Source organism: Gavia stellata, chromosome 4, assembly GCF_030936135.1.
Source record: "Gavia stellata isolate bGavSte3 chromosome 4, bGavSte3.hap2, whole genome shotgun sequence".
NCBI lineage: Eukaryota > Metazoa > Chordata > Aves > Gaviiformes > Gaviidae > Gavia > Gavia stellata.
Genome location: NC_082597.1, coordinates 17,521,357 through 17,538,897, shown reverse-complemented (window position 1 = coordinate 17,538,897; position 17,541 = coordinate 17,521,357). Strand labels below are relative to the sequence as shown.

Below are 17,541 nucleotides of genomic sequence, written 5' to 3'. Positions count from 1 at the left end.
TGTCTTCCAGTGGCACATTGAAATCCCCATTAGATATTTTGAGAAAAACTTTTCCTCCCAAACAATGAGGGAGGATGACACCTACCACAAGCTCTGCTCTGTAAATCCTGGAGGAACACATCGTTGTGTATATTTTCCCAGGCCCTTTACGGACATTTGAACATGGAGGTAAATTATGAAGAAGTCCTAGGAGATCAATCAATGCCATTTCAGTCAAAGACAGAAAATAGTTATTGCTATTGAAATCATGGACTATGAACTAGAATTCAGGGGTTATTTCAAAAAGGCTGTTCTCTAGTATCTGTTTGTATTTGCAGTTTGGTAGTAATGAATCATTTAAATTTATCCTTCCTCTCTCTGAAATGATCCAGGGGCTGTTCATTTTCTTCTTCCACTGCGTGTTTAACAAAGAAGTCAGGAAGCACTTGAAGAACACTTTAACTGGAAAGAAACCTCTTCCAGATGATTCCACTGCAACAAGAGCTACATTATTAACTGTAAGGAAAAAACACAGGGAAAAAACATCCTCTTGCTGGTAGAAGTTACCTAAATACACTTACAGGTGGCTTGTCCGTAGTTAAGTGAGTTGTCTGATTTATTTCAGTGACTTGTACAAAGATGACTGATGGCCTCTCTCAAAAGTTTTGGTTACTGTTTTAATTAAAAATTTTGAGAGGAAATAATTTTTTCCTCAGCATCAAAAAGCACTTGGTTCCTTCAAGACACTTAATGCACTTGTGGGTAACGTGGGTTTTTGGTAGGATCATTCACTGTCTCTTTGTGTCTTTTTTTTTCCTTCAGCGATCTCTGAACTGTAACAACACATATATAGAAGAACCAAATATGTATCGCACAACTATTGGGGAATCCACTGTCTCCCTAGAAAGCACCGTCAGGTCAGCCAAGAGCCACAATAGCTACCTTGCTTATATTCTCAGGTAATCAGGTGGCAGGTGCATGGCTTTCAGGTGCTTGCCTTTCCCTTTTCATTGCTTTTGTGGAAAACAGAAATGTTTTGGTTCAAATGCTACTTGTTTTATGTCTCAATAGTTCTGTTTTATGTGAATGTCATTTTCTTCCATGCATTTTCTTTTGCATGCATCTTTTGTGGGGAGTTCCAACAGTGCAGTGATTAACATCACTATTAGGTTAACTATATGGGCCGTGCTGCTTGCCTGTTAAAATTCAGTCATGTCTCAAGGAGTGCGATTTAGCTTATTAACTTCAGGCTTTTTCAGAGTGTGATTCATGTGGCCAAAGGCAGACAGCTACATTAGGATAACTTATGTCTTGCTGTAAAAGTGACCACATTGACAATCAAGCACAGGCTGGCTATAGTGTCCACTGCAGCTGTCTGTGTTTGACCAGAAGAATCTCATCTGCACGTCTGCCTTGTTGTTTAGAATAGTAAAGTGACCAAGAAAGTTGTCCCCTGTTTTTATTCTCGAAGGGATGAGGCTGCTCATAAGCTCAGTGGATCCTCAAGTCAAGCAAGGGCTGGTCAGACTGAAGCAGATTCCTCCATTTTTCATAGGAATCCATCAAAATCCAATGGTAAGAATTATTTCTAAATGCTTTGATCCAGTTGTGCACCTTTTCCTTCTCAGGACTTTTTTCAAAGGCTTCTATAATAGGAAGAATAGTCAGACTTAGTGTGTCTGATTCTCGTTATGCTCTTGGCATAACGAGCTATGCAATGGTTGCTTTACTAGGGAATCCTGGAATGGAAATATCGTGTATCTGCTTCTTGTGATGGTTTGGGTTTAATTTGACAGCTGTCACAGCTGTTGACAGTTTCTGGCGTCCCCTTTCTTTCTCACAAATTATGTGCTGTTGCTCTTGATTTTTAATTGGAGATCTTTTAACGTTTGAGACCTTGAGGCAATATCTTCTTTTACTGCTGTGTGTTTTGTACAAGAAAATGAGAAGTGTCTCTTGCCTGACTTCCTTTCATTTAGGGTCTTGATGTTAAAATTTTGTTCCCTTGTAGCATTTTTTAAGAGTGCATTTGCAGATTCTTGATATCTCTAGGTACCTTGGTCTGCCTGTGTGTTGTGTTGATTGAGATCCTGTGGAGTTACTGTTCTGTATATTGAATAGGGTAAAAAGTGTCCCCATTCTGTTCTGCACCTCCCATGCACATAAAAGGTCCTGCCCACTAGCTGAGGCAAGCAGGTGTGCTTCCCACAATTACTTAGATGGATGCCACAGTCCTTGTGAATTAGTGCTGTGTGCACTTAGGGGTGTGAGAGCTTATCCCTGGTATGGCCTGAACGAGATGCCTGCCTTTTCTTTCTCTTCATGCATTCATCAGATAGATTTGTCCAACTCCTGTCCACACTCTCATCACTGTGTTTCCCCTTTCCACATTTGTAGAGCACGATTCAGACTCCGACAGCGAACTGTCCCTTGACGAACACAGCAGCTCTTACGCCTCCTCCCATTCATCTGACAGTGAGGAAGATGGGCTCGAGCCGGAGAAAAAGTGGAACACGTCCACTTCCAAAAATAATGAACGTGGCCCGCTCCACAGCACACCCAAAGGTACTCCCAGTGTGAGGGGAGAGCAATGGGTTTATTCCCTTCTTTAAAATAGCTTTAGAGTAGATGGGACGACAAGTCTGCTAGACTACCATATGGCGGAGACAGCATCTCTACTGCTGTGCCTTGCTTTTGCAGAGATCCTTGTTGTCTCCAGCTTAGAGACCTTTCTTCCTCCCAGGAGTTTGTTCCAGGGGTGACTGAATGCAAGCAAAAGGATGCTTGAGGAAATCTGCAACTTACAGCACTCAAGCAGAGAGCAGTCAGTGGGCTTTGCAGACAGGTCCCCTTAGCTGTACAGACAGCAAAGTCTCGTATGAAGGTAGAGGAGGAAGGAGCTGGTTATTTTGAGGGCAGAAGGAAGAAATACCTGCCTCTCCTCATGCAATACAGGCATGTGGATTTAGTGCGATTGGGGTGGTCATGGACCTAAAGAGTTGGCGATCATCGGCCATTGATATCAATACTGTGTGGCAGAATGCAGGCATTTCTAGGTGCAGTTCATCTTGTCCTAAAGATAAGTCAGCTTAGAGTGGCAAACTTCCAGGCTGGTGCTCTGCACAGACACAGCACGAGGTGCCTCAGGTGCCCTCGTTCCTCAGAAACCAGCATACCCAGAGAGCCAGTACAATCGCTGGCCCTGGAGAGCTGAGAGAGCAAGTTTAACTCACACTTCTCAGTAATGGAGCCAGCAACCTTGCTCTGGGAAGGGTTTGGACACCCTGCCATCCTACCAAGCATGTCACTGCACGCCGAGGGCAGCGCAGTCCAGCAAGGATTATCTGGAGCATTGCTCTGGTTTGACACACAGCTCCTCCCCAGCCACAGGGAACAGGACTGGCTGGGCTGTGGTTGAGAAAACCTATCAAAAGTGTTTTTCGAGCTAGTGTTTTTTTGTATTGCAGTTGATACCCTCCCCAATCATGTGAAACCCTATTGGCCCACAGAGTGCGTAACAGCCAGCGATGGCGAGGACCCCAGCGGGAAGCAGAAACTCAAAGTCGAGACCAAGGTCAACGTAGAGCTTCACAGGGAAAACCAGGTGAACCACAGCAATGAAGTACCACAGGACAAGGAGAACGAAGGACAGCAGAAGGAGAACAGACCTCTGTCCCACCAGAATAACCAGCAGCCAGAGCAGAGGAAAGGTAGCGTAGCCAACCCAGCATCACAGCTGGACTGGGAGACTGGGGGGTTAATGAGCATTAATTATTTCATATGGCAGCTCTGTTAGGAAAGAACACTTTCCAAATGGCTCGAACCTGTGTAACCAGATACGTCATGGGAAGCTAGTAGGTAGTTGCTGAAGGCTAATCTTTTGGTTTTGAAATAAAGTGACAAAGTAGAAGTCTGATTAAGAAATACAAAATGTCAATTCTTCGATGTGTTCAGCTTGATAAATGAAGTTACTGATACGTTTCAAAATACTCATTATTCCCTCTTTTCCGAAACAGGCATCTTAAAAAATAAAGTCACCTACCCTCCCCCGCTGGTGGATAAGAATATGAAGAATCGACTGCGGGAAAAGCTATCAGATTACAATCAGACCACGATCTCATCCAGGACTACTTCACTGGGGACAAATGATGGGGTCCGCTCTCCCTCGGACTTGGGGGTGACAGTAAAAAACGCTCGGAGGGAGCAGTCTCAAGACCAGCTCAACGGCATGGCCATGAACATCCACGTGGGAACAGGACATGCTGACACCTCAGACTCGGAGTAAGTGCCACATTGGGATGCCCTGGCAGACCTCCCATGGCTCTGACCTCTCCCTCCGCTTTCCAGCCCCAAACTCCCACATGAGCAAGAATTTCACCTGGTGACTGGACCCAAGTCCTTCACCGGTGACTGTCCTGATGGCTTGTCCATACCTTTTCCCCAAGCCATGGTGTTTCACTGATGAGAAGGCCAACATAGGTATCATGGGCAAGGTGCTGTGACAGACAGCAGTCACTGGTCACCCTGGCATGCTCTGAATTGGCAAGCTGATGGCACACTGTGGACTAGAGCAACCTAGCTCTGCCCGATCCCCTTGCTGTGGGACTTGCTGCGCTTGGCATGGTGACCCCTGGTCATAGCAAATGGGGGTCCCACATCAACACGAATTATCTATCACCAGGACAAGGACAGGCTTTTTCTGCTCCCTCATGCTGCCAGGTGTCTGGGACAGCTCAGCAATGCCCACCCGTAGTCCCAAGAGCTGTGCATGCCCTCAGGGGGGCTCTGCTCAGGGCTGCCCCCTGCTCCTGCTTCTCTGGCCACAGCCCCTCACATTCACTCTCCTTGGATCATGGGAACATTTGGTTTTCCCTCTCTTTTTCACCTGTCCTTCCCTTTTGCAGCAGGGACAGTGTTTGGGGCCGTTAGCGACCTATCACTAATGGGGTACAGTTAATGATAATGTGGCAAGTACCAGCCACCCAAGGAAGAGGATAAGTGCAGGGCAAACATAGAGCAGCATTTCTTGATGTATGTCCAGTAAGACCAGCAAGAGCTATTGTGGGTATCCAGCAGCCAGCATGGAGGAGGGCGGGTGGGGGCAAGACCTGAGTGAAGAGGACCCCTGAGGAAGCCCAGTGTTTTGGGGGGGAAAGGAGCTAGGCTGGGGGGAGCATGGGTTGGGTGTCCAGCTGGGCAGAGCAAAACCATTGTTGGGGCAGGAGATCCAAAGGCTGCAAAGTGCCATGTCAAGCTAGTGACCATAAATTACCAGGTGCGCGATTCCCACCCACTGCATGGCGATCAGTGTGTGTATCTGCCACGGTAAACTAAATCAAGCATTAACAAAAGACTGAGCAAGCTCTCAGCCAAAGGGTATTCTCAGAAACTTCATTAATCGTCATAATCCTCCCATTAAAATGAGGACAACAGCCATATGTAAAGTCTGCACAAACATTTTATGCACATAGTCTTCCTTTTATTAACACAAATAAAAATCTCATTCTTTGTCCAAACCAAGAGAAAATTTCTCACCCAGCTTTAACTCTGACATTGTCCTACCATGCTTTAAACACCCGTGTTGTCTATGGGTGCACAGTCCATTGCCAGCTCACTACAAAAAATACATCTTTGGGTTGCTGGGAACTGGCTGTTGAAATATATTCTCGTTAGCCAGGAAACAGAGATGTCTCTAACAAGCAATAACTACTTGTTGCTACCAGGTAATACAGTCATTACTGTAGAATAACTAGCCAGCTTGTTGTACAAAGCAACCGTTTCATCTCCGTACTTTTTGCATACTGTAAAACTCTGCTGTTTGACAGCAGAATGCATGAATCTGTCTGAAATACTGGGTTTCTAACAGCTTACACGATTTGTTTGTGAACCTCGCATCTTCACCTAAGCGTTAGCCAAATACCAGCCCTCCGTAGAGCTTCCTCTGAAGAGTGCATCTCTTGTGTATGACCTGGGAGTGTTTCTCCCAGCTGGTCTTGCTCTCCAGGGCAGCATCCCCCTTGCAAGCGTTGTATTGGCAAGGCATGGTAAATTCACAAAGCATGAGCCTTTACTAAAAAGGGTTAGGTGGTTTCAGGTGGAGTGGTTTGTCTGTGGCTGTTTAACCCTAAGCCTGCATGATTACTTCTTCTAACAGAGGCAGTAACGAAACTTCAATTTGAACCATCAGGAAACTGTGATCACTGCTGTGCGGTTCTGGACTCGTCGCCGCCTGCCCGCCTCGGACTTCGTCAGAGTGGCCACGTAGCGAGGAGGACGAGATGGGCATTGGTTCCCGCATGGTTTCACATTATGGCAGACTTCCGACCGCTCGCGGCGGAAACACAGTGCCCAGATGCGCCTGCAATAAGGCTGCTGTGTGGTACGCTCCGCATGGCATGAACGCGTGCCAAAACGCATGGAAATGGCCACAGGGATGCACTGTGAGGGATGGATACCTGTTCACAGCACGGACAGTGCTGCAGGGGTTGCTTATTACTGGGGAGAACCAAGGAAAAACACATTATTATCGCAGTGGACCTACAGTAAGTCAATCCATCAGCCTTAAGACAAGCACCAGGAGACATCTCTTGTGGAGTTTTGTCCAGCTACAGTGTGAATCCTTTGGCTTGCTGGGCTCTACGGAGGAATATCCCAACAAGTGTCCTTTCGTTTCTATCTCTATCCACCCCCCTATGGACATGTCGTCTTAAGAAAAAAAAAAAAAAACCTTTATATATATATATAAAAAGTGTAGATACTTTTATATATTTTGTATGGTGTTGCTAAAGAAAAAGTTCCTTTGTATATTTTACATTTATACTGATCTTCTCAATTTGATAATAGGAAATCAATTAAAAGAGGTTTTGATATTTTTTATATGAACATTGCACAATTTTACTTGAATTTGGCATTTGATAAAGTAACTGAGGTTTGCATGGAAGCCACCTTAAGATGCAATGCAGTTTTCAAAGTAATACAGTAAAGATTACATTGAAATCCATGACTATAATTTGTAAGTTTTGTTGACAGATTTTGGAACACTTTAAGGACACAGTATGGTTTTTTGGTAACTTCTTCTAAAATCCACAAAAACTGTTTTGTTTTTTCATTTCTTGGTGTTTTGACCTCTTCTCTCAAGTGCATTGAAATGTTCAGCAACTGAACTTCAGGACTAAAAATAAGTCATATCTTCGTCTAAGATTTCAACACAGTCCTTGCCTGTAAGAAGTCAAATCAATATTTCCCTTACCAAGAACGAGAAAACAAGTGGTGTCATTGTATGGTAGGTTCTGACTTTGGTCTGGTTCTGTGACAAACCGGCGCTCTGCGTGTCCCAAGAAGAGGGCCCTCCTCCCGTGGGTCAAGTTCTGCCTCAGGTGCAGTATTTTATTTTGCTGTTAATTTCTTTCTCACTGAAGTCAGCACGTTACTAATCAAAGCAGAAATATGAGTCTTTGCGGATGTCCAGGTCTCACTGCCCAGCTCTTCGACAAAGCCCTGGCCTTGGTGTTTCAAAAAGCACATGGAAGGCTTAAGGTTTCGTGTTTCCCACAAAATATGCTGGTTTCACAAGTGTAGGGAAGTTAAATGTGGCCTGTCTGCCATCTTCACCTTCCTGCAGTGTTTACAAGAAAAGAAAAAATAAGATGTGAAAAAGTTTGCATCCAGCAGTGTGGGGCAGAGCTCTGCTGGTGGCTCCCCATGGTGGGAATACGTGCCTCAGAGGGCGGCAATGGTATGGCCGTGACCTGCTCTCTGCCGCCAAGGCTTTCAGGAGCACCTCGCTCTCCGTAGCAGCCCTTTTGGGGAAATACTGGCTTTTGTTTGTGTAACTGTGTGTGTGAAAGGGAAAAACCAGAAAATCAGGCTAAATAAATGCAGGAGTTGAGGAAAAAATTAAATAATAGATATTGTAATCTTCGTTTCATTATATTGCTATGCATTTTCAAATGTATCGAGGAGGCCTTTGGAAGGGGAGAGGGAGGAAGGATGCTGTTCCTTTAAAAATCATGCAACATACTGTGTGATGTTTTCTGACTGAAAAAAGTTTTGAATGTTTTAAGGGTCTGGCACTTGGTTGTGTGCTCAGGCATTGTGTATAACCCACACTAGTTGTTTTTACATCTGTGTATGTATATTTTGTCCCAGTGAGATTGTAGGTAGTTTTTATGTTGATCAGAATTGTTGCAGTAAATGAGGGTCAGTTGTATTAATGACAAAAAAATTAAAACCTATTTTTATGACTTTTTAAAAGCTTTATGGCAGATTAGACACTGGAGGTTGTGTTTTTTTTTAACAAATGTATATTTATTAATGTGCAGAACACTGGAATTGCAGCACAGATGAAAGGAGAATTTACAATAAATTAAGAAAATTTTTTTGAACTTGTTTTCTTCCTCTGGTGATTTATTTTAAGTGCAGTACAGATGCTGAGGGCCCAAATGGGGCTCTCCTCTGCCGAGGAAGCAGAGGCTGTAAAGCATCAGCCTCCAGCGCTGCTGCCTGCAGGATGCTTCCAGCCCCGGCTGGTGTCTCGTGGGTGGTTTGCTCTGGGTGGACAGACATGCACACGCACAAAATCCCCCTTCCAGCCCAGTGCCCTTTGCTGGCACAGGGTACCACCGCATGTGCTGCGTTTCTGTTCAAACCCGTGGCATTTCTCACACCTGGGAAATGGTGTGTGGAAGAAAAACACCCTCCACTAACCCAGAGCAAAGTGGACCGCATTGGGTTTAGAAAAGAAGGTTGGAGAAGAGCTGGAGGGGTGAGGCTGCCAGCCCAGCCCATAAAAGCCTGCAATGAGAAAGACCTTTTTGGACTTTCTTGGCTACGTTCTTGGCTTTCTCAACCCAATGGAGGTTAACCCATGGTCTCGCTCACTCTGTACTTTTCAAGGCTGTTGTGCAAGTCTTCGTTCACGTTTCTCACAAGGCACAGTACTGACCTGCACGTGTCTGCCAGCTTTCTGGAAATAAAAGTATTTCTCAGTATCATCTGGCCAGCTTTTCCATAAATGTTTCTAAACATTAGGCAATAAACTGGGAGCATGTGAGGACAGGGGGGACAGTCGGGTTACTGTCATGATTTAGGGGCAAAATCAAAGATGGGATCTTTAATTTGCAAACAGCTTTGCCAAAACTTCCCATTAAACAAATCCAAACAATTAGCCCAAAAGGAAACTGTTCTAAATTTTATTGTACAGGTTCGTTTTTTGGTGGAACACTTGAGTTTGTTCTCAAGTATTAGTTCATCTTACTGTGGAAAAGCATAAATAAGCCTCAGGCTTTCACATAAGCAGGATAGTTACGGGACAGACCAGCCTGTGACCTTGTCTCCAGTAACGGCCAACAGCAGATGTTTAGGAAAAGAGGATTATCAGCCACACGTTACACAGCGAGATGGCCCCAGCTGAGCCCACGGTCCCCACACGCTGCAGCTCAGGGTGCCCCAGCAGAAGGGGTTGTTCTTGTCTCCAGCAGCCCATTTTCTCCTCCAATAACATGTCCTGTTGTGTTTTGGACCCACATAAACTTCTGGTACACAGTGGGTGACAAGCAGCAAGAAAAAGTTCTTACTCGTCTTCAGCTTCATTCCTGTCCCCTGCGATGGAGATCTGTGCTGCCTGCACCATGAGAGGCAGTGAGCAACTTTTTCTCAGTCACCTTCTCCAGGTCAAAGAGGAAGACAGGCTCCATCCTAGAGCACTTGGGTTGTCTCTTTCCACCTGAACAGCTTGGGTCTCTGTAATTGTTCCTTGTGCAGAAACACTGCTGTACCTTTTAGCCTTCGTTCTTGCCCTTCTTCAACCCCTTCCCAGGTCTAATGTAACCTTTCTGGAGATGGCAGTGAGAGAGGAGAGACCAGAGCAGCCCACAAAATGCAAGCGGTAGGCCTACCAACAACCAAAAAAAGGAAATAATTAAAAAAAATAATCTCCATTTCACTTCCTTTTCCTGTTCTAGTCTTTACAATGACATTTGGCCTAAGCAAATTGTAAGAAAAAAGACTCCAGAAGAGATGGACCAGTGGCAGCATCATGGCACAATAAGGCTGCAATAACCTAAGCGACCACATAGCCCAGCCGCTCCAACAACCCAGGATACTTGGAGACTTGTCTAATGTTCTTAAAAATCTAAATGATGATTCCAGTACATCTGCGAATAGCCTGGAATTGCACTTCCTAGCATGACGAGTTAGTTTGTCCATAGCTTTAAGTCATGCTTAGACATGCAGCTTGCTTAGCTGCAGAGGATGCTCCTGCTGAGGTCGGGGGTGGGGGTTGCGGAAAGGAGATCTCCTGGCAGCCCTGGTGAGATGTTGTCATCATCCACACTGACGTCACCTGCAGCGCCAGGGCCATTCTGGGATGCATTTGGGCCCCACGGCCTCTTCTGCAGAGCTTCTGCCTTGCCTTTTTGCTCTTGTTTGCACGTACGCAGCTCACTTTTCCTCCCTGTAAGTAGCAATTTGCACTGGACTCATTCTCCACTTCAGTCTCTTGCTTTTTGGATCCATTCTCCAGTTTCTCATACTCATTTTGGATTTTAGTCCTGTCCATGAGGATGCCTGGAGTCCTTTGGCAGCATCTGCAGCCTTCACAAGCTACCTTTTATGTCATAATTGAAACCATGAGTGAAAATATCAAATAAAACTAAGCCCAAGAGGGCTCTTGTAGAGCTTCCCTTCTTGCCAAGCAAGTTTTGCACCTACCTCATATCGATGAACGTCAGCCTGCGCGGACTGTGTTTTGCGTATGAGAATACAGCGTGGGACAGTATCAAACAATTTACTGAAGACATGTCCCATCTGCTGCTGCTCCTTTATCCACCATGCCAGGCGCTGTATTAAAGAAGAAGATTAGATTAAGGTGACGTGTGTGTTGCAAAGAGACTGTGTTAACTCATTACTGTCTTCTAAGTACTTAAAAGTATTTATAAGTGCCCCCTGGAGCGCTGTACTGCACTCCCGTCAACCCTTCTGTCTTGGTCAGACATCTGCTGCTGCCATCCCTGGGCTCAAAGACCACTGACATTTACAGTGAACCACTGTGAATAGGGTATCCACTCCTTCAAACTCAAATATTACATACTCTGAGCATATTTTCTTTATTTGAAGGGAGGTCTCTCTGAACCGGTGCTTCATGAAGGCAGACAAGGCTGCTGGGCAACCCCAGCCTCCACACTCGGTCAGGAGACACCGCAGAGGTGGAGTGGAGCCGAGCCGCCCCTTATGGAGAGGATTGTGCTTAAGTTGAGAGGTGCCCTGTCTCTCTGACAGCTACCGTGCGTCCCAGGGCGATCCTCGGCCAAAACGTGGGACCGCCCACTGCCCAGCATGGCCTAAGTCTTCCGGAAGCCATCCTGACCTTCTCAAAGCCATCATTTTATATCAGATCCACTCATGAAATAGAAACGCACTCAAAGCTCCAGCTTTCCAGGTGCTGCCACTCTCTTTCATTAAAATAGTTGCAGTGCATCCAGTTGGGTGGTTTCCAGTATTAGTTTCTTACAGGTTGGGGTTTTTTTCCCCCTTGCAAATATAACAGCTTGCAAAAACACCAACCCCTTGGGCTAACGTGTAGGAAAACCTCTTGCTTTTGGTCATTTGACGGTAGCTTTTTGGAAGTCCATCTTGAATGATCTTGTTCCCATGTTAAGCCTATATCACACTTTCCAAGTGAAGAACGTAGGGTTGGGTCTGTGTTTTTGTTAGATATTCATATGCTTGAGGAAACAACGAGCATGTGAAGTCCTGTGCATATATAAACAGGGCAACTGAAGCAGTCGGTCCCTGTGTACGATGTTTTTAAATGCAGTGAAAGTATTTATAAAGTACAAGTGGTTCCAGCACCAGCTCTGCTGGGTGAGAAGCAGAGGACAAACAGGTCTCCCCCCAAACCTCCACAAGGAGATGCTGCCCAGCCACTGTTCCCTCTGCATGGGCAGGTGACGGAAGTGACTGGCTGGGCAAGGGGAGACCTTAGAAAAGCATCAGCAGGGAGAGCCCATGCCGGTGCGCACCCCTGCAGCCACACGGTCCCCCCCAGAGCCCACCAGCGCCGCACAGCTGTGGCAGGAGCGGAAGGGTGAGATAAACACAGCAGTGAGACAAGCTCCACGTGCGATGCATCCCATCATCCTCGGCCAGGCAGAGCATCGGCAAGAGGTGCGGGTCCCAGCCAGGCTCCCACGGGGATGGCAATCCCAAGGGAGCCTCTGCAGCCCACTGTTCCCGCACCGAGCTGCTGGGGGGCACTGCTGGAAAATCACCCAGCAGCAGCGAAACTCCCAGTGCCAGCGAGCGCTCGCCAAAGCCGATGGGAGCGTTTGCAGTGGAAAGGCAAACAGGCGGGTTCTGCAACGACACGATTACTCAGAAAGAAAAAAAGAATCCCCCACGTTTATGGCACATGACAAGCCACCCATAATAAAATAGCTGTGCTGGAGCAAGCACCCTGAAGGTACAAAGAGATAAGAGCGCTCTTCAATCAAAACAGATGCATGCTCCTCAGATTTTTTTTAAAAAACCCAAACCTACAGCAGTAATTTCATTAATTATGAAAGCAGATCCCAAAAGGCCACCATGTTTTAAGAGGGAAAAGAATACCTGGTTTTTAAGGAAATAAACATCCCTTTCACCTGGATCTGTTCCACGTGGTCCCTTCAGGTTAGGAACATCCAGCTGAATCCAGTACAAAACAGCAGCAGCTGTGGCTGGGAGCCAGTGAAGTGAACAAGTTTCCAGGTGAAGCAGTAAATCAGGCATTGACATTGAGAAAAAACGGTACATTTTATTACATTTCCATTTTCTGGATAAAACAAATGAGAAAGCCTGGAATGGTTAACTCCTTCACTTCCAGCTGCACAGGGAACAGGTTTCAGGGATGGAAAGGGTCAGGGAAAAGCTCTGCTGGCTTAAGGTTAGGGTTAGGAGTTAGGGTTCATTCCACTGCACAAAATGACCAAACTAAAGGATGCAAGTGGGTGGTCAGGAGGGACCGAGCTACCATGCCACCAAAGCACACCTGACACACGGCTCTTCTCCATTGGGTTGTCCAAGGGAAAACACTTTCCTGGCTGATCTCATCTAGGTTATGCCAAGCACAAATGAAAAGCAGCTTGTATATTTTCTTTCTCGCTCACTTGAGTGACATGCCAACTTCCCGAGCAGCCACCTGTCCCACTCATGGCTTCCCTGAAGGCAGCACTCTGCGCCAGAGCCAGTGCCATCACAGCTGAGGTTTCTGGTGATGCTGGTTCTTCTCAGTGGAGAAGACTGGCAGCAGAGCATGCCTGTTTCTCCCAGAGCATTTAGCTTGCCTCTGCAGGTGATGCAGATACATGCCATGCATCCCTTGGGATTTGCTGCAAGCTCCATCCGTGTTAAACCTGCCTTTCTCTAACTGGAGAGGAGCCTTGCCTCCACTGGGCTGGATTTTCATGGCAGGTGCTCAGTATGGCAGCATTAGCTATGGGGATGAGTTACGGCTGATGCCCATTGCAATTAAGGGGTTAAATAGTTGTGGCAAGCAGCACACAGCAGAGTTGCCTGCTCTGGTTCCCAGGATCAACTTTTTGTGCTTAGAGAGTATTTACATGTTCCTTCTGATCTGTCAGTGATGCTCAGCCTCTGGATTCAGAAAGGAGGTAACTTGGAGGGAACCACCTTAAAAGTCATCAGTCTCAAATCCTCTCCTCTCAGTAGTGAATTCTCCTGCTTTCTCTGTAATTCAAGCACTGCTGTTGTATTGCAGTGCAGAGGAGACACACCAGGTGAGGACAGTCTCCGCTCCATGAAATGGCCATGTGGCTTAAATAAGGTTCAACACCTGGCTACTTACCAGTTCCCAGAGATTTTTCTTGTGCTATATCTCCTTCACACTAAAAGCTAGGTGTAAAACTAGGTCAGTGTAAAAATCTTATAACATAAAACACCTTCTTTAATATTTAAAACCAGTGTAGGCTATTCCAATTCATTTCTATAGGTATTACAATAGCAATAAGTACTAACAGTACATAAAGTGATCTTCAATTTAAAAGTCATGCCTGAAACCTTTCAAACTTGCAATAAATTGATCACACAGTTTTACTACATATAGCAAATTTTCTAACAGAGTTCCTCTGCCACGGAGCTGGTTGGTGTGACACAACCTGTAGAGTCCTGCACATACTCCTAGAGAGAAGCGATAGATAAAAATGTGTCTACAGTAGAAAAACGCACCTTAAGTAACTAGATTAAAATAAAAGCTACCTTTAATCCAGCACTGATCTTAAATCCACCAGATGCCACATACCTAGTTATCTCATTTTTATATACCAGCCCTTTTTATGTTTATAGTCCATCCTTCTTTGATGGTTATAATTTTATACAAAGCCTCATCCAGCATAATGAAGCCATACCAGACCGGCTGAGTTTGCTTTGCCATCAGGCAGGAGCTGCAGCAGGGCTGGGGATGCACCCTTTTAGATATACAGATTGCCAAAGAGATCTGTGCTACTACTCATCCTTTTTTTAGCTGCAAATTTCCCTGAAGTAAGTCCTTCAAAAAAGAGAAGAAATGTTACACTGCTGGTTCTAACTCCTCAGTCTCTCCTCCTACATTGCAGTGAGCAGTGGGCACAGCCCAGGATTTTCCTGCTGGAGAAAGCAGCAGACTAGGAGACACAGAAAGGGAATCTCTACAGCACCTGCCCCAGGGGAGAGGAGCACATGGGGCATCTTGCCCATGCCAGAGGATGCAGGTGAACCTCCCGTCTCTGTTCTGATGAAATTTCATTAAAATAAGAGAGCTGGATGCACAGAGGTTTGAAACAGCTGACTCCCATCAAGTCAATGCTACGTATCTCTGAGTCTCCTCTTTCCTACCTAGGGGCTTTCTCAGAGCAAAAGAAGGAAAAAAAGGAGAATTCACCATTTGTCCAAGAGCCCAACTTGAAGTTTGGCAGGACAACCCAGATACCCAGCAGTTCTGGCTGGCGGGTGGGCCAACAACTACCATCGACACTGCTTGCAGAGTACGTCCAGCTCATCGCAACCCCAGAGACTCAAACCCAGGAGGCCCTGCAGGAACGCAAAGCACCAGAGGAGTTTCCATCACAAGCCCCACAGCACTATTGGAGAAATCCAGGATGGAGCAGTTGGGTCACTTTTCTCTTGATGAAACATCGTGCTGGAAGTAGGGCTCCTGTTGCTTTTCCCCACAGGAACTGGTGTGCTGTAATCACAAGGCTGGTGTTTTCCTGGGAGCAGCCTCAAAAGATGGTGCTACTGAATGGGAATGGTGCCACTGAATTATCCAAGTCCGGAGCGGGGCAGTCCCCTGGGAAAATGTCATTTCTCCAGGTAGTGTCTGATTAAGGGGCATCTCGCTGTGTATTTATTTCATTGTTTCTAGGACCTTAAAACTTGCAGAGTGAGTTTGAAGCTCTTTTGTATTGAAGAAATTCCTCTATATGCTGTAAAATTGCATAGAATGAGGAGTCCATTAACTTTTTCCATTCTCAAGTTTCTCTAGCTGATGCTATAAGTTTAGTAAAACACAAGACATTTTAGAAAAGAACAGCAAACCAAACTCAGAAGTTAGTGTTCATCAGACCCCTCACACACCCAAGTAAGTGTAAGAATCTAGTGCTAGTTCTCAAAAAAAAATACTTCTCCTTTTTACCTCCAGCCATTCAAGAGCTAGATGAGGTTTCAGAGTGACCATGAAAGCGAATGACCGGCACAGCAGAGTGCAGGGGACAGAGGACAGGCAGGACCTTCACAATTGTGGATGTGTTAATCGCTGTTCCTACAGTCATCCCCTCCCAACCATGAATGGTGCAGGGTTGGGAGGGATGAACGTGATGTCCTGGTGCCTCCTGGTGCTGAAGCTGGAAACGGCACGCTGCTTCGCTGCATCACCCGAGTGTGCCACGCTGGGGTGATTATTACATTTATGATGGATAATTTCATTGTGTTTAATTCATTAAAGCATGTGCATACATATAAATACAGAAGAAGCATTTTTAAAATGCTGGTCATAAACTGTGTATGGTTGCAGGTATGTTCCTCATCAGTAGACCATCCTCTTCACCTATCTCCACATACTGTCACCACCGTCTCCCAACTGTGCATGCTGTCACAATGCTCATGAACATCCACGTTTTCCCAGGCCAGAAGGCCAGTACCTACCCCCTCATCAAGTATTCTCCCTGTGAAGTTCATTTCTCGCATGGGAAGCAAATCTTTTTTGTTTGCTTAGCTGTTCGGGTTTGGGCTTTTTTTGGCCTTGGGAGTAGTCAGAGCTGTTGGTTTTGCCTTGCTTGGAGAAATTAAATAGTCCAGATTTATCTAAAGAAACCAGCTTCTAAGGCATTCAGAGAACTCTGCAGTTTCAACCTGTTTCTCACTGATCCGTGCTCATCCTTACTGACAGATCAGCTGGCTCCAACCTCCCCAGCCCACATGCAATGATATTTTCACCTCAGCATCATTCCACAGCAGCTTTTCACAGTTGCCTCTTTCCCTTGAACAGCCTCTTGCCTTCAGAAGCTTCTTCCTGGCTTCCAGCTCACCAGACCTCTGGAGAAGCTGAAGAAATGCTCATTAGTATCAGGACCAGCAGCAGGAGATGGAAGGGCATCGTGTCTGGTGGCTGTTCCCACTGAGACTGGCTTACAGCTGTGGCAAAACCGCAGCCTTTTTTGGGGGGGAAGGGGCAGAACCATAAATGTGACTGGTAAGAGAGTCACATGCTTATGGAGAGCAACCAGGAGACTCACTGTGCTCTGCACCCTCCATATTACGTGCTCCATCCTTTAGAGGGGATCCCACTTGAAGAAGGCATTGCTGCAGAGCAGATGGTGCTGCTTGCTTGCCATGGTCTGACTCAGAGGCTGCTTGGTGACACAGAGATCTCTCCTCAGCTCATTCTGCTCTCCCTGGCTGCAGAACCTGACACCTTCTCATGTAAAGAAGGGACAGCAGAGACCCTAGCCAGACCTTCCTGTGCTGAAGTCTCCAAGCTGAAAGGGGTTTTTTGGACAAAGAGAAAGAGATTTGAAAACTCTGGTTTGGGGACGAAGGCAGAAATGAAATTTGTATCCTTAATTTTCTATCCTTAACTAATCCAAGGGCACGCCCCTGAAATCCAGGCAGTGGGGGCTGCGCTGTGAATCTTCACTCTGGTCCCATCCCATTGCCTGCGGGGGCAAGTCAGCACTGGTGGTTGCACACAGTCATCATCTCCCAGCTTCCAGGGAGGGCTCAGCTTTGTCTGCAAGGCTAAATGGCGAGACATATATATAGAGATATATATAGATATATATATGCACGAACTTAAATGTTGCATCCAAGAAATTGTTATTTTTTGCTTATAAGTATGCTGAAAAGATAGGTCTTCTAAAAAGGGAAAAAAAAGCTTCATAAAAACAACATGTCAGCTTTGCTCTAAAGAGAGAAAGCACGTGAACATTTAATTTTGAAGCAGGAAGATGAAAGCTTCTTTCAGTCCTACAAGCCAATGCGAACACTAAGAGCAATGCTTTTACTGCTGGACCAGAAATACTGGGCTGCCACAGT

The 17,541-nt window shown here is 45.9% G+C and overlaps 1 protein-coding gene across 1 annotated transcript in view; it reads left to right on the top strand.

Moving 5' to 3' along the window:
* The window catches only part of CELSR1 (cadherin EGF LAG seven-pass G-type receptor 1), a 168,427-nt gene extending 162,269 nt beyond the window's left edge, over positions 1–6,158 (top strand). Inside the window, exons 29-35 of the mRNA XM_059816567.1 lie at positions 372–497; positions 802–938; positions 1,451–1,554; positions 2,377–2,544; positions 3,447–3,689; positions 3,996–4,260; positions 6,134–6,158. Of these exons, the coding sequence (XP_059672550.1) occupies positions 372–497; positions 802–938; positions 1,451–1,554; positions 2,377–2,544; positions 3,447–3,689; positions 3,996–4,260; positions 6,134–6,158 (1,068 nt within the window). The remainder of the gene's footprint in view (positions 1–371; positions 498–801; positions 939–1,450; positions 1,555–2,376; positions 2,545–3,446; positions 3,690–3,995; positions 4,261–6,133) is intronic.
* The last annotated feature ends 11,383 nt before the right edge of the window (positions 6,159–17,541 follow it).